Source organism: Bos indicus, chromosome 7 (assembly GCF_029378745.1).
Source record: "Bos indicus isolate NIAB-ARS_2022 breed Sahiwal x Tharparkar chromosome 7, NIAB-ARS_B.indTharparkar_mat_pri_1.0, whole genome shotgun sequence".
Lineage (NCBI taxonomy): Eukaryota > Metazoa > Chordata > Mammalia > Artiodactyla > Bovidae > Bos > Bos indicus.
Genome location: NC_091766.1, coordinates 2,165,840 through 2,185,322, shown reverse-complemented (window position 1 = coordinate 2,185,322; position 19,483 = coordinate 2,165,840). Strand labels below are relative to the sequence as shown.

The window sequence follows — 19,483 nt, the reverse complement described above, 5'->3', positions numbered from 1 at the left end:
CAAATCAAAGGATCAGGAATAGCCCAAACAATCTTGAAACAGAAGAAAGTGGAAGGACTCAGACTTACCTGTTTCAGAGTTTACCACAAAACTAAAATAAACAAGACAGAGTGGCTCTGGCATAAAGAAACAAAATTATTAATGGAACAGAACACAGAGTCCAGAAAGGAGCCTTTACATATTGAAGGAGGAAACAGACAGAGCTGGGCTTCATCTTAGGCCAGGCTGTGAACATTAGGCTACACGCGTGGTCACCCTCCCAATGGACTCTGAACTTTGTGCCCTGAACGGTGTCTACAGAGATAGCATACCAATGGAAAACCAGACCCCCGGATAAAAGAGCCTCAGGACTTGTCCTTGGACTCTCTGTTGCCTAAAAGAATATGCTAATTATCTCTGTAACAGAACAAAGTGGTAAATTCCCATTATGTTTATAGGGAAATGACCACAATCCTACTGATAAATGTCCACTGTTTATCTAGTCTTGTGACACATGAATCATGGGTTAACTTTGATCGTTTATCTCTCTTTTACCTTGTCCAGACTAGTTTCAAGGAATTTGGGGAGGTGGGTTTGAGCACGTACACTTAGGGTATATAAGGTTTTCACAAAACTGGCCGGGGTCCTTGGCTAAGAGGAGACTCTGCCTTGGGCCCGCCTGTGTAATAACCTGCGCTCCGCTATCTGCATTGTCCGTCTGAGTGAGTTTGTTTCCCGGAACGCATGGCTACAACCATATGCTCAACTGATTTTCAGCAAGGGTAGCAAATGATTCATTGGGAAAAAATAGCCCCTTCAACAAAGGGTGTTGAGACAAATGGGTATTCACATGCAAAAGAGCAACGCTGGCCTCCTTCCTCACACCTTACACAAATCCTAACTGACAGTGAGTCACAGATCCAAAAGAAAGAACAGGAACACACCTTCTCCACTGGATGGCAATGGTTTCTTAGTTACAACACCAAAACCAAGTGACAAAAGAAAGCATATCTACATTAGACTTCACCAAAATTAAAAACTTTTATGCATCAAATGATACTAACGTGAAAGTGAAAAGACAATAATAGGAGAAAATATTTGCAAGCCATTCATCTGAGCGGTCTGATACGGGATTTGTATCCAGAATATAGAACGATAGAATGAATAAAGAATGATTATAACTTGATCATAAAAAGATAACCCAATTAAAAATAAGCAAAGGCGATAATGAATAGACATTTGTCCAAAAAAGATACATACAAGCTGTCATTACGCTCATGAAAAGGTGCTCAAAACCACAATGAGATCATACGTCACATCCACTGGGATGTTATAATAAAAACACAGGTAATACGTTTTGGTGAAGATGTAGAGAAAGTGTTAGTAGGAATGTGAAAAGGTACAGCTGCTTTGGGAACTGGTTTGGCAGTTTCTCAAAACGTTAAACATAGAGTTACCACAAGAACCAACAATTCTACTCCTACACACATATTCAAGAAAAATGACGCATCCACGGAATAACTTGTACACAAATGTTTTCAGCGGCATTTCTTATAATAGCTGAAAAGTAGTTAACAGCTCAATGTCCATCAACTAATAAACTGATAGATTAAAAAAACAGTATATCTATACAGCAGATTATAATCGAGCAATAAAAAGGAATAAAGTCCTGACAAATGGTATAACATGGATGAACCTTGACAACATTATGCTAATTGAATGAAGCCAGTCAAAAAAGGCCACATATTGTACAATGCCATTTATATGAAATATTCGGAAGAGGCAACTCTAAGGAGACACAAAGTAGTGATTGCCTAGGATTGAGGAGGAGGGGGTGACGATTGAGGAGGAGGGGGTGAGGATTGAGGAGGAGGGGTGAGGATTGAGGAGGAGGGGGTGAATCATGTTGTAATGGCTGTACACCTCCAGGAATACAGTGAAAACCATTGAATTGTACACTTCAGATGAGGGAATTTAAATGTGAGTCACATCTTTATAAAACTGTTACGGGAAAATAAACCAGGAGGCAGGTAGAATTGGTGTGTGTGCTGTAGCTTGCCAGCACTTGCTCTAGCATGTTGAGAGAAATATTTAATTTTCCATAATTTAGAGAAGTTATTGGTGATGCTATACAAATATTTAGGTGACCAAATTTGGAGAAACTGCATCTGGTGTGCTTCTGGATGTGGATTTCAGGGTGTCTGACGTTTTCTTGGTCGGAGACTGATTTAAAATGCTTTTTAGATTAGCAACTCAGTAACTGTTGCTGTCAACATTTTTACTGTAGAGGCAATATTCTGAGCTTTACATTGTCTTTGATGTTGTTTCATGTCAAAATCAGAAAGAAGTTTAAATGCTTTTCCAATGTGTTCATCAGATTCACTCCTCTTTGTTAATTGCACTGTCAAACACTTCAAGAGCCCGTCTATTACTTACTTCTCTTGGATATTTTTATCTCTTCCTCTTAATGAATGACTGCTTCAGTCTGATCTGAAACTTTTTGGTTATAATTAAATTTTTTGAAGTCAGATTTATTTCTACTGATTTCTTCACTCATTTTAAACCTTTATTTATTTTCCATGGATTTTTACCTGAGTTTTATTTAATAAATAAATTTAAAATGATAAAAGAAGGTATATTAATACATATTGAACTACTGCACAATTGCACTCATCTCAAAATTCTGCAAGCTAGTCTTCAACAGTATGTGAACCGAGAACTTCCGGATGTTCAAGCTGGATTTAGAAAAGGCAGAAAAACCAGAGGTCAAATTGCCAACATCTGTTAGATCATAGAAAGAGCAAGAGAATTCCAGAAAAACATCTACTTCTTCTTCATTGACTAGGATAAAGTCTTTGACTGTGTGGATCACAACAAACTGTGGAAAATTCTTCAACAGATAAGAATACCAGATCACCTTACCTGCCTCCTGAGAAATCTGCATGCAGGTCAAGAAGCAACAGTCAGAACTGGACATGGAACAACGGACTGGTTCCAAATTGGGAAAGGAGTATGTCAACGCTGTATATTGTCACCCTGCTTATTTAACTCAAATGCAGAGTACATCTTGCAAAATGCTGGGCTGGATGAAGCACCAACTGGAATCAAGATTGCTGGGAGAAATATCAGTAACCTCAGATATGCTGATGACACCACCCTTATGGCAGAAAGCGAAGAAGAACTAAAGAGCCTCTTGATGAAAGTGAAAGAGGAGAGTGAAAAAGCTGGCTTAATACTCAACATTCAAAAAACGAAGATTATGGCATCCAGTCCCATCACTTCATGGCAAATAGATGGAGAAACAGTGGAAACAGTGACAGACTTTAGTTTCTTGGACTCCAAAATCACTGCAGGTGGTGACTACAGCCATGAAATGAAAAGATGCTTGCTCCTTGGAAGAAAAGCTATGACAAACCTAGCATATTAAAAAGCAGAGACATTACTTTACCCACAAAGGTCTGACTAGTCAGAGCTATGGTTTTTCCAGTAGTCGTGTATGGGTGTGAGAGTTGGACCATAAAGAAAGCTGAGCACCGAAGAATTGATGCTTTTGAACTGTGGTGTTGGAGAAGACTCTTGAGAGTCCCTTGGACTGCAAGGAGATCCAACCAGTCCATTCTAAAGGAAATCAGTCCTAAATATTCGTTGGAAGGACTGATGCTGAAGCTGAAGCTCCAATACTTTGTCCACCTGATGTGAAGAACTGACTCATTGGAAAAGACCCTGAGGCTGGGAAAGATAGAAGGTGGGAGGAGAAGGGGACGACAGAGGATGAGATGATTGGATGACATCACCGACTTGATGGACGTGAGTTTGAGCAAGCTCCAGAAGCTGGTGATGGACAGGGAGGCCTGGCGTGCTGCAGTCTATGGGGTTACAAAGAGTGAGACACGACTGAGCAACTGAACTGACTGAAATCAGAAGTCTTCATCTCTTCCTTATTTTATTGTAAGCCAAAATTTTCAAAATAGCAGTTTAACTGGTAACAGCTTTATCAACATTTTGAGCAAACTTTTCACATCCTGTCTGCATTTAAGTTTCTCTCCTGGTGTTTGAAAATTATTTTTAATGCCTGTTATGCTTTGTAATATGTATGTTTAGAGGTCTGGGCAGTTTTTCAAGAAGCAAATCATCTTGTTACACTTAGCATTTTCAAAGAACTATCCAAGTTGGATCTGTGTTAATAGTCCCAACTACAAGACAAACCCCAAAAGGAAACAAACTATTGCAAACACAGAAGTAATCACAACCTCTAGTACAGTTGAGGCCCCTTGTCTCCAATCACTTGAGAAGGCTGTGCTGAACACAGCACATATTCTTCAATGACCTTGGGTGAGTCGGTACCGAGGCAGAAAGAGTATTTCTAGAAGCTAAAAGTATACCTGGACAGAATCAACAACCTAGCTGTACATATAGGGCACTAAAAGCCAAATGCACGCATGCTCAGTCGCTCCAGGCATGTCCAAATCTTTGTGACCCCATGGACTGTAGCCCCTCGGCTCCTCTGTCCATGGGATTCTCCAGGCAAGAACACTGGAGTGGGTTGTCATGTCCTCCTCCAGGAGATCTTCCTGACCCAGGGATCGAACCTGCATCTTTTACGCCTCCTGCATTGGCAGGCATGTTCTTTACCCCTAGTGCCACCTGGGAAATCCCCAAACCATATAAATAAGCCAATAAATATACCCCAAATCCAATTTCCCCTTTGCCAAAGCCACAAAACACCTGTGGCTGCTTTAATCTCAGCCAACAGGAGAGGTGTATCAAAGGGGAAGCAGGAGTAAAAGCAGGAGTGGCCCTAACTGATTATAGTCAGTGAAAACGTAAGACCATGCTGACACCCTGCTCTCAGACTTCTAGCCTCCAGACCTGCTGTTTTAGTCACCCTGCTGCTAAGTCGCTTCAGTCGTGTCTGACTCTGTGCGACCCAATGGATGGCAGCCCACCAGGCTCCCCCGTCCCTGGGATTCTCCAGGCAAGAACACTGGAGTGGGTTACCATTTCCTTCTCCAATGCATGAAAGTGAAAAGTGAAAGTGAAGTCGCTCAGTCGTGTCCGAGTCTTCAAAACCCCATGGATTGCAGCCTACCAGGCTCCTCTGTCCATGGGATTTTCCAGGCAAGAGTACTGGAGTGGGGTGCCATTGCCTTCTCCATAAGTCACCCTAGTCTCAGGTATATCTGCCCCACCTGACTAAGACAACGAGGGTGGGAAGGGTCCTGGCACCTCTGAAGTTGTGATGGGGCCCAGCCTCTAAATCACTGGTGGCCACAGGGACCAAGGACCTGGGGAATGCAGGAGGCCACGCAGTGGTCCCCCTGTCCCCATTGGACTAAGTGGTCTTCAGTTTGTAAATGGGGAGCTGGGCATGGGGCAACTCAGGACGTGCCACAGGCCCATGGTGTGATGGACCACCTCCTCCACAGACTTGGGTCCAAGTGCAGACAGGCAACACATACACATTATAGGAAATACGAAAACAGGGCAGGAAGACAGGAAAATCATCCTGAATTCCACAACCTAGAAGCTGTCCCTCTAATATTTTGGTTTATTTCTTCCTGGATGACTGTGAGCACTTGAAAGAGTACAAGCAAACGGAATGAACAGTTTTAAACTCTGATGCCTCAGTGTTATTATGAAAGAAACACGTTTAATATTATTAAAGTGTTCTACAAACGTATGTTTAAATGCTTATAAATATTTCATCCGGTAGAGGGGCTTAAACCTGTAAAAGCACAAAGTCACACGTCATGAGTGAATCAGAGCCACACACACCCATGAACAAAGCTGACCTGCCTCTCAGGATAAGCACCATGGACAGCACCGGTGCACTTTCGCAGGGCCAGGAACACTGCCAGCTTGGTCTGAAAGCCTGAAAGGCAGACTGTTCTTTTCAGGAAGTGCGCATTTAGCATTTCTGAACCACTGTGGTCCTGGGTTTCCGTTCTCCACCCACCAGCATGTCCTGAGCTGGTGCCATGTGCCAGGAGCCTGGGATGTGAAGATAATTGAGTCGGACACTTAGGTGACTCGCCCGAGGGGGGACAGGATGGCTCAAGGTCACACAATGGGGAGGGAGGGAGGGCTTAAACTCCCACGCCCAGACCCTGGGCGATCCCTACCGTTATGCCTGCCTGCCAGTCCTCGACTGTGCGGCAAAACCTGGGCATCCCAGGGCCTCTGCATTTGCATAAGCACCGTGGCACATGTTTCTGAAACAGTGCTTCTGAATTCATGAAAACGTAGAGTGAGTGTTGTTCCCAAGACACTGCAGGTGAAAGTGAGACATGAAGGACTCTTTTCTGCCAGGACACTCGGATGCAGGAGCCATCTTCACCCAGTTGGATCTGCACCCTGGCTCGGGCAAGGAGGGCAAGGCGAGCCCACTAACCCAGCCTGCAGAGTAGAGGCACCTGGGGGGACCCTCTGTGCTTGGCCTAACCTTGCCTCCAGAGGATGAAAGGCATCCCTGTGTGGCCACAGGAGCTCCTGTCTGAGAGCAGATCCGAGCCAAGTCTCCAGCACCCTGGACAGGGCAGGACATGACTCGCGCTCAGGAAGAGTCATCATCAGTTCAAACAGTCCCTGCCTCTCTCCCGCCATCATTCTAGTCTCTTGGGGAGCCATAAGTGTCAACTATGTCTTTTGTTTTCTGGATTCTGATGCTTTGACATCTGGGTCTTGCTGACCCTGGAGGGACTCCCCCTCCTAGGGTTAACCAGCTCCTAGAGATAGTAATCAACTCATCCACAAGGGTAATTTTCAAGTGCAAACTAATCAATCCAGAGCACACATACCCCCTTCTCCCCGACAGCCTCCTCCTTCATCAGCGCTCCTAAATTCCAGGCCACCATCTCCCATCCTAATCACTCCAAGCCCAGTCAGGTACTAGGAGCACCCCGATGCCCCAAAGCCCACTGAAATGATTCCCACCAGCTGACCCTAATCCTGCTCACCTTGCTTTGGCATTTCTTTCTGTCCAAACGCAGTTCCTGCCCCCACCCCCTGCCCTGCTCTCTAACTGATCCTGGAGCTCCCCTGTGAGGCTAACCACTCCTCCCCCTACTTCCTTGGGATTTTTGAGGAACTGTCTTTTCAATGACAACTCTCTTGATTTGTTGGCCTTAGCACGCTTCAACTTTTCCCTTAGTACATTACATTTTAAAATACCGTGCTCCTCTCAACCACCCTCCTCAGCCATCTTCCCCATGCTCCCACCCAAGGAGATCCCCCCACTTGGAGCACTGGTCCCACTTCTCCCCAGTCTTTGGGCTTTGGCTGAACTCCACTGAAAGCCTCTCTGTGCTTCCTCCAGGCCCCTCCCCATCCCCTTGCTCACCATCACATCATTGCTGCCTTGTCACGTTGATGGCCAACCATCAGAGACAGTGACACCCGGTGGAAGAGAAAGCCTGACATATGGATGGATGGATGGGTGGATGGATGTGAAGCCGAGGTGACTAACCAGCCTAACCCCCAGGCCCACTGCACACATCTCTTCCAAGAACAACAAGCTCAGCTCTCCCCTCTCAGCCAAACGTGCCTGCTCAGAACTCCTGATTCTGTAAGAAAGCTACATGCCCACAGGCCCTCATTGCTCACTGCCCATCCTCTCCACCTGACCTCACCTTCCCATCCACTCCACAGTGTGCAACCCAGGCAGACAAGGAACAAGTCATGAAACTGGGGGCAAAGGATGCAGGTGGCTCAGCTATAGGTTTAATCCTTCTTTCCAGGTCCTCTCTGTGGATGGAATAAAGATACGTGGTTCTGTCTTTGGCAAATGGCAGGTGCAGGAGAGGAAGATTTGCTTGGGATGACCCACTGTGGACAGTGAGGAGACCAGGAAGAGCCTGAGTGCCGTGTGACCTCCTGCCCAGCGTCTGGGGTGGGGGCAGCAAGGGACAGAAAGGGACAGCTGTGCCTGGCACAGCCCTGATTCCCCAGACAACCTGCTATTTCTCCAGCCTGCCTAGTCGTTACCCTGCTCCCTTCTCACTACCTTCTCTCCTGGGCCTGGTGGCTATTCTTAGAGGAAAGGAAGAGATAAAGGATGACTGCTTTCCAGATACAAGATTACACTGCCCATAAGTAAGATACTAAAACATACAAACTCACAAGGGCAGAGGATTCTGATGGAGCCCTGGGAGGTGCCCCTCCTCCGCTTTGCCCCTGCACCAACCCCACACACACCAGGAATCCCTGATCCAGCTCAGCTTTCTCCCTGTGCTCCTCGTGAACCGGGGCAGGCTGAGCAAAGCCCGAGCACCCCCTCAATCAGCACGACTGGGCTAAATAAACTGAGGGTCCTACCGGCAAAAACAGTGAAGAGTCATCACTGGGTTAGCACTTTCCGTGTGAAAGAGTGCTTTGGCCACACCTTCCCCCTTCCTCCCCATCCTGCCAAGGGGAAATGGGCCAGTAAGCCGGTGCTCAAGCACTCCCTGGCCCACCTTTGGCAGTGGCCAGGATTCCTGTGGGAAGGCCTACCACCGCCCCTCCACCCCGGACGAGCACACCACACAGTGTCTGCCCCCACCCCTTCTCTCCAGGCCAGGGTTGGACCTGAGGGGCAGATTGGGATAGGGGTCCATGCCAAGCTAGTCTCATTCTCCAGCTCAGCATTTACTGAGTTCCCCATTGGGGTTATGGCAAAAGTTTTGGAGCCCCTGTCTTCTCCATCGAGGTCCCTCGGAGAAGAAGGCTATGAGGTCCGTTCTGGCACAACATCCCATTTGCAACATCTAGTCTACGGGCACAGCTAAATCATCTGAATGCCTCTTAAAAACACCAATTCCCAAGTGTTCTAACAAAAACATACACATGAATGTTCATAGCAGGACTATTCACAGATACCAAAAGGTAGAAAAAGCCCACATGCCCACCAAATGGTAAACAAATGTGGTATATCCATATAATGGAATGCTATTTGGCCATTAAAAAAAGAAACGAAGCCCTGATATCTGCAACAGCACAGATGATCTTTGAAGTTAGGATGCTAAGTGCAAAAAGTCAGACACAAAAGGCACATACTACGTCATTCCACTTATAGGAAACTCCAAAATGGGCAAATCCATAGACAGAGAAAGCAGGTTAGTAGTTTCCAGGACCTGGAGAGAGGACAATAACGGGGAGTCACCGGTTCATAAGGTTTCTTTCTGGGGTGATGAGAAGTTCTGGAAACTAGAGTGGTGACGGTTGCACAACACTGTGAAAGTCCTAAAAGCCACCGAGAGTGATTTAATTGATGAATTTTATATTATGTTGGATTTTAACATAATCTTACAAATACAGAACCAAACAAAATAATTCTCAAAGCTTATCCCAAATCAAAATCTTCAGGATGGACCTGGAAATCCATATCTCTAACAAGCTCTGCCAGGGACTAAAATAAAGCAGAATTTAAAACCTGCGGTGCAGAAACCTCAGGCCCAGGTGGTTTGGGTGTCTTTCTAGGCCTAACACTGGGGGACACTGGAGCCCTCTCCTGGACCTCACAGGATCCTGCTGTGTCTGCTGTGTTCCCTGGGCTGAACTCTCATGGGCTCGTCTGCATAAGGAGTGGGAGTGTGAAAAACCAAGATCTGGCATCCGGTCCTGTCACTTCATGTCAAACAGAAGGAGACAAAGTGGAAACAGTGACAATTTTATTTTCTTGAGCTCCAAAACCACTGTAGATGGTGAGCGCAGCCGTAAAATTAAAAGATGCTTGCTCCTTGGAAGAAAAGCTATGACCAATCTCAACAGTTTGTCAGAGACGTCTGAGACATCAACAGAGACAAAGCAGAGACATCGCTTTGCTGACAAAAGGTCCGTCTAGTCAAAGCTATGGTTTTTCCAGTGACACATGTGGACATGAGAGCTGGACAATAAAGAAAGCTGAGTGCTGAAGAATTGACGCTTTTGAACTGTGGTGTTGGAGAAGACTCTTGAGAGTCCCTTGGACTGCAAGGAGATCCCACCAGTCCATCCTAAAGGAAATCAACCCTGAATATTCATTGGAAGGACTGATGTTGAAACTGAAGCTCCAACACTTTGACCACCTGAGGCAAAGAGCCAACTCACTAGAAAGCACTCTGATGCTGGGAAAGATTGAAGGCAGGAGGAAAAGGGGATGACAGAGGATGAGATGGTTGGATGGCATCATCAACTCAATGGACATGAACAAACTCAGGGAGATGGCGAAGGACAGGGAAGCCTGGTGTGTTGCAGTCCATGGGGTCACAAAGAGTAGATGACTCAGCAACTGAACAACAAAAATGAAAATCAGGCCCAGAATTTGGGCTGGAAGGAGAAGCCCTTTGTCTTGCTGCTTCCATTGAAAGTGGGAAGTGGGCCTGGGGTAGCAGGCAGGCACTGGTAGGTGGCCATCCAGCTACCTCTAGGGACAAGTGTGCCCACCAGGGACCAAACAGCAGTGTGCTAGGGGGTAAAAAGGCCAAGCCTGATGCTGGGCCTGAGGATCCCAGGGCCACCAGAATGTTGGCCAATGTTGGTGTCAGGGTGAGGTGATGCAGGCACCCACAGTGTGCAGGGGGTATGGAAGGCTTCCGGAACCCCAAAACTGGTCCTTAGAGGAGAGGATTCCCACAATGGGCTTGAAGCACAGTGAGGAGCTCTGAGACATCAGGTTCCCTCTGACAGAAGAAAGAGTGTATAAGAGGTTCAGAGGGCAGGAGCTCTGGAGAGTGGAGAGTGGGGTTACTAGGAGAGAGGCAGGGGTCCCCTGAGACGACCCCGGCCCTACTCCAAGGCCCTGCAGGACCTGCCCTGGAGAGCTGTGCGCGTCCGTGTCTGCCCTCTGCCCTGACTCACCTTGCCAGGCGCACACATGGTCCCATCCAGGGGTGGCCCCTTCTTTGTCTTGCAAAAGTAGGGGTTGTCAGGGTGGCTGCACCACAGCTGTTTGCACGGGTCGAAGGTCCGGAACTGGAAGAGAGCAGCGGCAGCTGGCAGGCTGCCTCCCACTGCAGGGGCCCTCCAGGGTTGCCCGTCACCCCAGGCTCTCACGCATGGCTGCCCAGGACAGGCCTGCGTGTTGCCCTGAGCTCTGTGTGGTTCTGGTGCTGTGAGGATTTCGGGCGTACTTCATGCTTCATGACTGTACATGACGCAGGGACAGCGCCTTACGTCCCTGGGGGCTGCTGGGCCTCCCGAGCCTGCAGACCTTGGTGGCTACACCTTTCATGGAGCCTGGACCTCTTGTGGAGCCGGCTGGGCACCAGTGTGCTTGGCATGAAGGCTGGTTGGCATTCCTTTGGCCCAAGCAGGCGTCCCATGGGCACCCGCTATCCCCCGGCTGAACACTCCACTGCCTGAATCCCTCCCGAAGCCACGTCTGGACCAGCCAGGAGGGCACGGGGCACCCACTGGATATACAGCAGTAGGTGTGGGGAGAACCTGATGTTTGGAGGGCTGCTCCACCCCGTCCCGGGGAGCCACCCCGACACCAGCCACCTCCCAGGAGACCAGGCAGGTCTGGGCTAAGCTCCCGCTCAGCCCTCGCAGGTGTCCTGGGCTCCGACACTCACCGCGGTACACATCATGTAACCAAGGCCAAAGTCGAAACGGCACTGCTCGTTCATGGAGTAGTGCAGCCCGGGGAGCTGGGGCAGCGCCGGCCAGTCGTGGGTGAAGGGGTCATCCCGCAGGCAGTCATAGGAGCTGTGAGGGGACACGGGGCACCACGAGCTGCCTTCAGCAGGACCGGGCTGTCCAGACCAGGCGGCGGCTGAGGCTCCCCATGGAGCCCTGGAGGTGGGGCGGCTTGCACACCCAGCCCTAAGGCTGTGTTACTATGGTTTCCTGTTGCACCTCTTTTCCTGGCATGGTTAGGCAGGATCTGTCTTGCCTGGGCCCTAGGCATCCATTAAAGGTGCAGTGTCTGTAACCACTTTCCATCCAAAACTTAGCCCCCAACAATGGGATCCCCCCACTGCTGTCCCCCTCTGCCCTGCTTTGCACTTGGGGCTAGAGGCGCCCTCCTAGAGCTGAGTCCAGCACTCAGGTTCCTCCTCAGGGGACAGGGTGGTACTCACTGCAGGTAGCGGCTCAGCTCCTGCTGGCTGCAGCGGGACCAGTGGAAGCGATGGAAGGCTGCCTGCACCAGGGGCGCCATGATGCTGCCCAGCCGCACCTCGTCACCGCAGCGGTTGCCCTGCCCGTCATGCTCCATGCCCAGCCTGTGAGAGGAGCCAAGACAGCCTCACTGGACCCTCACCTGTCAGCCCCACCCCCTCCAGACGCCGGGAGGGGACCCCGACCTCCCTGAGCTGACTCCCCTCGCCCTTAGCTGGCCTGGTCAGCCCTGAGCCAGGTGGTATCCGATTTCTCCCAGCTGGATTTTAGAGCTGGGGCTCTCTGAGGACGTCCTGGGGACGCCCTGCGGGGTCCTGTCCCCAAGGCAGAGCGCTGCGGCATGAGAAAGCAGCGGAGGTGGAGGCAGCCACTGCCCTCCCTACACACCAGCAGCATGCACACCCGAGCTCCAGCTCTCTGTTCCTGGGGAAGGCTCCCTTGCACCCTCATCTACAGAATTGGATGAGAAGACCCTCCTGCCCAACTGCTTCGATGGCATAATGAGTGGGCAGCCCCCCCCTGCTGCCTGGCCCTCGGTGGAAAGCGGGCCTGCTGCCTGCCCAGTGCAGCACGGGGTCAGGACATCACACCTGAGGGGCTTGTCATCCAGGGTGTGTCCCTCTCAGGGCGCAGAGGAGAAGCGGGGCCCCTTGAGCCCCAACCTGCCTCAGGCAGCGGGGCCTGCTGAGGCCACTTACACATGGCCAGTCTCGTGGGCCACCACGAACGCGGAGGAGAAGCCGTCCTCGTGGTTCAGCGTGCAGCTGCGGACGGGGTGGCACATCCCAGTGACAGGAGCATAGCCTGGGAGAGACAAAGGGGGCTCAGAGCCCTCCCCACGTGGAGGGGCCCAGACCCCAACATGTCCTGGCATCACCAGAGCAAACGAGCACAGCCAACTGCCCTCAAGGCTGGCACAGCTCGAGACCAGCTTTCCCCTACCCTAGGGGAGCAGGCCTCAGCCCTGCCCATCAGCAGCCACCCTGCAGCCAGCTCAGCTCCCTGTGTCCAGGTCTTATCTGCCAAGACTTTCTGCCACCTTGGTAGCCTCCTGCCCACTGTTCTCTTTCAGGGCACCTTCCACTTTCCTCCCCCTCTTGGCTGAGTGGCCTTTTGATCCCCGAGGCTGCAGGTTGCTTCCTGGGCTGTAGGCACTCTGGCCCTGGTGCCTGGCACCACACCCTGAGCCCGCTCCCTCGGGGCCTCCCTGGGGCCTCTGAGACCTCAGCTGGCCCCTTTCCCACAGTGCACAGATGGCTGCAGGGAGGGTGGTCCCAGGCTGTTCAGGGCAGTGCTGTGCTGCCTGCTGAGCTGTGCAGAGGAGACCGACTACGTAGACTGGGAGGCAGACCACAGATGATGAGGCTCCTGGAGCCCTTGGCCTGGGAACCCTGCGCTCTGACTGGGGACATTCTGAACCACATTCCTGCTGAGGGGTCCAGGGGTCTGTCCTGGGCAAGGCACCCCCAGAGGTGGAGAATGGGGATCAGAGGGGGAAGGGCAGCTGCAGCAGACTAACCTCTGATGTGAGAAGCCACAGACCCTCCAGCCATCGCTCAACTCACCAAGGGCTCCCGAAGAGCCACTGAATTAACAGGTCACAGTGAGGACACACAGTGGGTTTTGCCTGCCCAGTTACAGCGTGTGGGCCAAGGAAGAAGTTGGGAATGGAGTCTCACAAGGATAGAGGGCAGGGAGGAGGCAGGAGCATGAACCGCCTGAGCAGGCAGGTGGGAAGGCCACCCTGTGATGTGACTGGTCTGCAGAAGGATGATCCCCCGACTGGGCTGATCCTGATCACAGGGAGTCTTAAGATGCCCCCAGGGAAGGACCACGTTCCCGCCCACGGGGAGAGGCAGAGTGACGGGAGGGCACGATGATCCCACCCAACATGGAGGAAATCCAGACAGTGGGGCCTCATCACTTGCTGCTGGGTGAGATACAGAAGTGTGTGCAGAGCGTGTGTGCCAGGCAAGGCCTCTGTTTAAAGACCTGGGCATCCTGGAGGCTGTCAGCCACAAATCAGCATCGCCATGGGCACTTGCCATCTGCCCATGGTTAAATCAGGTGCCGCTGCACCTGCTGACCTTCAACACCCCCTGAAAGGGGTTCAGGGTGGAGATCAGGGATGAGGCGCTCTGTGCTCTGGGAAAAACTGGCGGGACAGGTCTTCAGATACTTATGTTCAGGGGCCAATTTTATGAGCTCAATTCTTGAATCTCCTTGTAACTTGAAAAGCACTAAATTCCTTTATGGTGATGTCTGCTCCTCATGACTAACAGGAATTCTCAAGAGACCAGCAGAAACCTTCTGCAAAAAAATACGTACTTGATTGCATGTGTTCCCTCTTCACTAAAATCACAAGTGTACTGACCTTCCCCACTACCTCTTTGGAGCAGTTTCTCAGAGCTATCTGAAATGCTGTCTCCCAGGCTATAGGCCTCGTTTTGCCCCAAATAAAACTTAACTCGCAACTCTCAGGTCATGTACTTTTTTAAGTCAGCAAGACCCAGAAAATTAGAAACCCGGACTGTCCCCCCACTGAGCCTCACTCATCTGAGACCCCACAGAGAGGTCCTAGGCAATGTGCTCCAAGAGAAAAATACAGAAAGGAAGACACGTGACCGGGGAGTGCTGGTTACTCACTCATCTGAGACCCCACAGAGAGGTCCTAGGCAATGTGCTCCAAGAGAAAAATACAGAAAGGAAGAAGCGTGACCGGGGAGTGCTGGTTTCAGAACTGTCTAAAAGCAGTATACCCAACCATTGTCTATTTCCCTTCTAATAAACAGGAAAATATGTGTCTTAAAGTATTTTTTTGCTCTGCAGATTTTGAGATGCTTGTTCTTGAATCAGCGCCAGGGCCAACCTTTGTGGTCTTCTCTTTGTCCTTTGTATGCAAAGCCTGCATATGAATATGTGCCTCAGTCTGTATTTCTCATTCACCCACACTAGCATTACATAAACATTTAGCATTTGAAGATTTGAAAATGTATCTATATCTTTTCTTTATATCCTCCATTCTTAGTTTATTTTGCTATTATTTTCTTTCCAGAAATCCTTTTAGATAGACAGTGTTCTTCCTGGATTAAGCCTCTACATCAATTTTTCTCTCATATTTTGATCCTTTTGGGTGCCCTTGACTTTTTATCTCAGCTTTTGAATTTTCCATTTCACCCACTGAGAAATGGAATATTGCTGCGCATATCAGTAAAGAAAGGATGTCACAGCATCAGCAGTTGCAGCCACCATGGATGGTAAGCTGGTGAGCCCCGAGGAAACTCAGGATGTGAAAACACTGGATACTGGCCCCAGATGGCTGAGACGCATATCAAAAGAATGATTTCAGTGAGCCCAGAATCCCGCATGTTCCCACACATAGAAAAGCACTTAATTCCTTATCTTGAGATTTCCGTTTTCTTCAATTAACAGTAAGCTTTGTTCTTATTAGCTGCCCTTTGTTGCAAAACTCCTACATATCCTAGCCCCCCTCGCCTCTTAAGAGCAGCTCAGTTCTCTCAGGGTTACTTGAGATGCTGTCCCCCAGGACTGAAGTGCTAAACATTTCTGATGAATTAAAACACACACACAACTTTCAGGTCAGACATTTAATTTTTTAGTCAACACCATCAAATCTTTAATGAAAACCCTTTTTTTCTCTGATTCTTCTTTGTAGCCTGGTCTGAGTTTACAGATATATTTCCTCAAACATTCTGGAGATATGACTTTATAAAAATGTACTTTTCCCTTCTCTAAATTATCTGTTTCCTCTGGAGTTAGCTTTTTAATTTTATTTTACATGTCGGTCCATCTTTTTCATCCTTTCCCTTTTTTTTTTTTAATATCTGGTAATTCTTGGCTGTCCTTTCACATTTTTAAATGAAGAATGAAGTCACTTAATATAAAGGTTGTGTTGGTTTCTCTCCCACAGAACAGTTCTGCTCCCTGTTAGAGCTCTCACCCGGACAAAGGGGGACAGAGGGCTCTGTCAGCTGGCCACACAGACGGGCTTGAAGGGGAGCGAGCAACCCCTCATGGTGGAGAGGCACCAACACCAACCAGGAGGCAAAGTGATCACACCTGTGTGGCCACCCCGCTGACCAAGAAATAAAACTGTCCCCACACTGCAGAAGCCTCTTCTCGGTTCCAACAGCAACTCCCTCCTTCCTGCCCACTCTCCTGACTGTGAACACCACCGATCAGTTTTGCCCACTTCCAACCCTAAAATAAGTGGAGTCATGAGTATATATTCTTCTCTGACTGTCTTATTTCACTTATTTTATTTAACAGTCACTGTGTGAGACCTTCAACTATGATTGTAGACTTGTCAGTTTTTCTTTTAGATCTTTCAGTCTTATATAGTTTGGATTTTTAAGTAAAGTCCCTTATCTTTTAAAGATTGAAAATTTATTCAAATTTGTTTTACAAAAGGTGGAGGAAGCAAGGGCTTCCCAGGTGGCACTAGTGGTAAAGAACCCACTTGCCAATGAAGGAGACATAAGAGATGCGGGTTCAATCCCCGAGTAGGGAAGATTCCCTGGAGGAGGGCACCGTAACTCCTCCAGTATTCTTGCCTGGAGAATCCCATAGACAGAGGAGCTGGGTGGGCTACAGTCCATGGGGTCGCAAAAGAGTGGGACATGACTGAAGTGGCTTAGCAAGCACGCACGGAGGAAGCAAACAACTGAAACCCAGCCTCAGGGCTTGTCTGGTCCCTGGGCTGCCAGCCCCAGACTCTGCCCATTTCACTCCCTTTGATCTTCCCCGTCCCCTGAGAGATGCAGTTTCCTGGGGGACATGTCAGAGTTCCTGGTAGTTTTGAAGAGCCAGGAGGAGACTAGCACTTACCCTCAACCCCGACACCCTTCTCAGCACTTACCCCCTTGCCCAGACACCCCTCTCATCCCAGGCCAAGGCTGCCGGGGGCCCTGGCAGGGTCAGGCACTCACGTGCAGCCCCCCTCCTTTCTGTGTCCCCGCAGGCCCGAGGCTCACCTTGCATGCCCGAGGGCCCGAAGTCCTGCCGTGTGAGGAATATGGCGTGATCATGGTACTCGTCGTGATCAGTGTCTGGCTTCTGCTGGAGGTAGGCCCAGCGGCAAACATTCTCCAGACTCTGAGAGGGGTTCCCAATCTCAATGAGACTCATGGACTGCAGGGGCAGGAGAGACAACAGAGACAGATTGGTATCTGGTGGCCCAGATGGGAGTTGAGCAGACTCCGTAGACTGGGGACCTGGCCCAAGTGGCCTCTCAAGAATTCCCTCCCACGTGGCTCCATTCTCCAGAGTGGTAGAAAAGCTCCCTGGCCACACAGACCTGCCTGAGCTTCCACACAAAGTCACTGCATCATTTTGGGTGAGACACAGGAACAAAACTCTGAGGCCTCAAAGCCTCAAAGGGTCCATTCAGCCCCCCACCCCCACCTCCAAAGTCCCTGCATCCTACTTGGCACCTGCTCTGTGCAAGCTCTGGCCAGGAGGCCAATGCAGTGGGCCTCGGTTACCCCAAAGAGTTCACACTCTGGCAGGATCTGGGACAGGGAAGACAGAACTCCCAATATGGCTACAAGCCCAAAGAAGAGGAAAGGAACCCTGTGTTTCCCCCTTGATAGAAGCTATTTGCAGAAAACAACACAAGGGAGGGGAAAACTCTGCAGCACATACAGTGAAGGAGCCACATAAGGAACAGGACCACTGGGGTAATTCCAGCAGGAGCCATGGGCAGGAAGCCACCGGGAGCAACCGCATTCCATTTGTACCATGACACATGCCTGCTAGCCAAGGCTGACCACCAGACTGGCAGTATCGCAGGCCAGTATGCCTCATGGCATTGGCATTCACTCTCCTACTCAGTTTTCACAGTTACCCAGAAAGGCAAGAAACTGAGGCTCAGAGAGGTCAAGTAACTTGCCCCAGGTCACACAGCTCAGAAGTCTAAAGCCGAATGTCTATATTCCATCCACTTCCCTAAACTCCCTCTCCAAATAAAACACACACCGTATCGTCTCAGAATCAGGTCTCACAAGCTGCACTCACCCCTTTTCTGTCTGCAGTCAGTAGGCATTCCGGTTTCTGCTCTCACCACATACTCCTACCATCCAAGCGGTTCCCTCTAGGCAAACCTGTCCATAAAGTAGAGCTATGCATTCCTTGGTAGACCTGAAAACATACATTTTGCCTCTTCTCTTGCATAAACAAATCCAACAAGCATAGTCACATATTTCTCTTTGTGTGTATAAGTAGAATGGATTTGGGCTGTATTTATAGGGCACTGTTAGTAAGCCAGCATGTTGCAGAAGAAGGAAGAATGAGTCAAGGCCAGGGAAAACCCATCATTGCCAGGCATCCCGTGAGTTACCCAAGACGGTGGATCTGTTCCCACGTCCTAAGCACAGAGCCAATTGCTCCTGAGAGATGAAAATACTTGTTTTAACAGCATTCAGTGAGTCCTAATGAAGTCAGTCACAGATAGGAACGAGAGATCTGGTGGCTGGGACCTACTGGACATTCCCCAGAGATGGACAGCCCCAGAGGATGCTGGGAAAGGGGAAGAGAGGCACCTTACTGCCCTCCCTGTGACTGGGAAAGCATGTGACTACCTCCGGCCAATTAGTTGCAATCAAAAGTGATGTGTGTCTCTTCCTGGTCTGAGCACTTTATTGCCCACATGAGAGCCTTTGGAGATCTCTCCTGGCTGGCATGGGAAACAGCGACCAGGCTGCTCTGTCGCCCAGGTCCTGAGTGAAAATGAGACCAGGGTCCGATGCCAATTCACACTGAAGACACCAGTGTGAGCAAGAAATCAAGCTGTGTTGTTGTAAGCTGCTGGGACATGGAGCTGGTTTGCTTCTGCAGCACAGTCTTGCCCACCCCAAGTGACACAGAAGGGGCAAAGGAAGGGGACATGGCATCTGTATCTCATCCAAGCAGGTCAGCCCAAAACACTACCAGGAGATCACTGCCTCCAGAAAACCTTGAGAAGCCACAGCTCTGGAGGAGGAAGCAAGACAAAGAGTCTCCTTTCTAGGGAAGGAACTTTGGGTGGAATGAGAAGGAAGGGAACTTCAGGGATGGATCTAGTTTGGTGCTTGAGTTTGGACCCCATTGGGCTTAAGAGTGCCACCCCAGTTTGGACCACAAGGGCCACTGACCATCACTCGATCAAGGAAGGATGCAGAGCCCCCATGGGAGGGGGACCCTCCAGCTCCACAAAGCCCAAGACACGTGCAGATCACTCAGTTGTGTCCAGTCTTTGCAAGCCCCATGGACTGTAGCCCGCCAGGCTCCTTGTTCATGGAGTTCTCCAGGCAAGAATACTGGAGTGGGTGGCCATTCCCTTCTCCAGGGGTGGAACTGGGCTTTCCTGCATTGCAGGCAGACTCTTTACCATCTTAGCCACCAGGAGAGCCCGGAGCCTTGCTAAGCC

General features: G+C 49.8%; 1 protein-coding gene across 1 annotated transcript in view; it reads right to left on the bottom strand.

Moving 5' to 3' along the window:
* ADAMTS2 (ADAM metallopeptidase with thrombospondin type 1 motif 2) overlaps positions 1 to 19,483 on the bottom strand; it is a 242,247-nt gene that overhangs the window by 36,386 nt on the left and 186,378 nt on the right. Inside the window, exons 6-10 of the mRNA XM_070792386.1 lie at positions 17,052 to 17,208; positions 12,756 to 12,861; positions 12,018 to 12,161; positions 11,511 to 11,643; positions 10,795 to 10,908 (exon numbers count right to left, since the gene is read on the bottom strand). Of these exons, the coding sequence (XP_070648487.1) occupies positions 10,795 to 10,908; positions 11,511 to 11,643; positions 12,018 to 12,161; positions 12,756 to 12,861; positions 17,052 to 17,208 (654 nt within the window). The remainder of the gene's footprint in view (positions 1 to 10,794; positions 10,909 to 11,510; positions 11,644 to 12,017; positions 12,162 to 12,755; positions 12,862 to 17,051; positions 17,209 to 19,483) is intronic.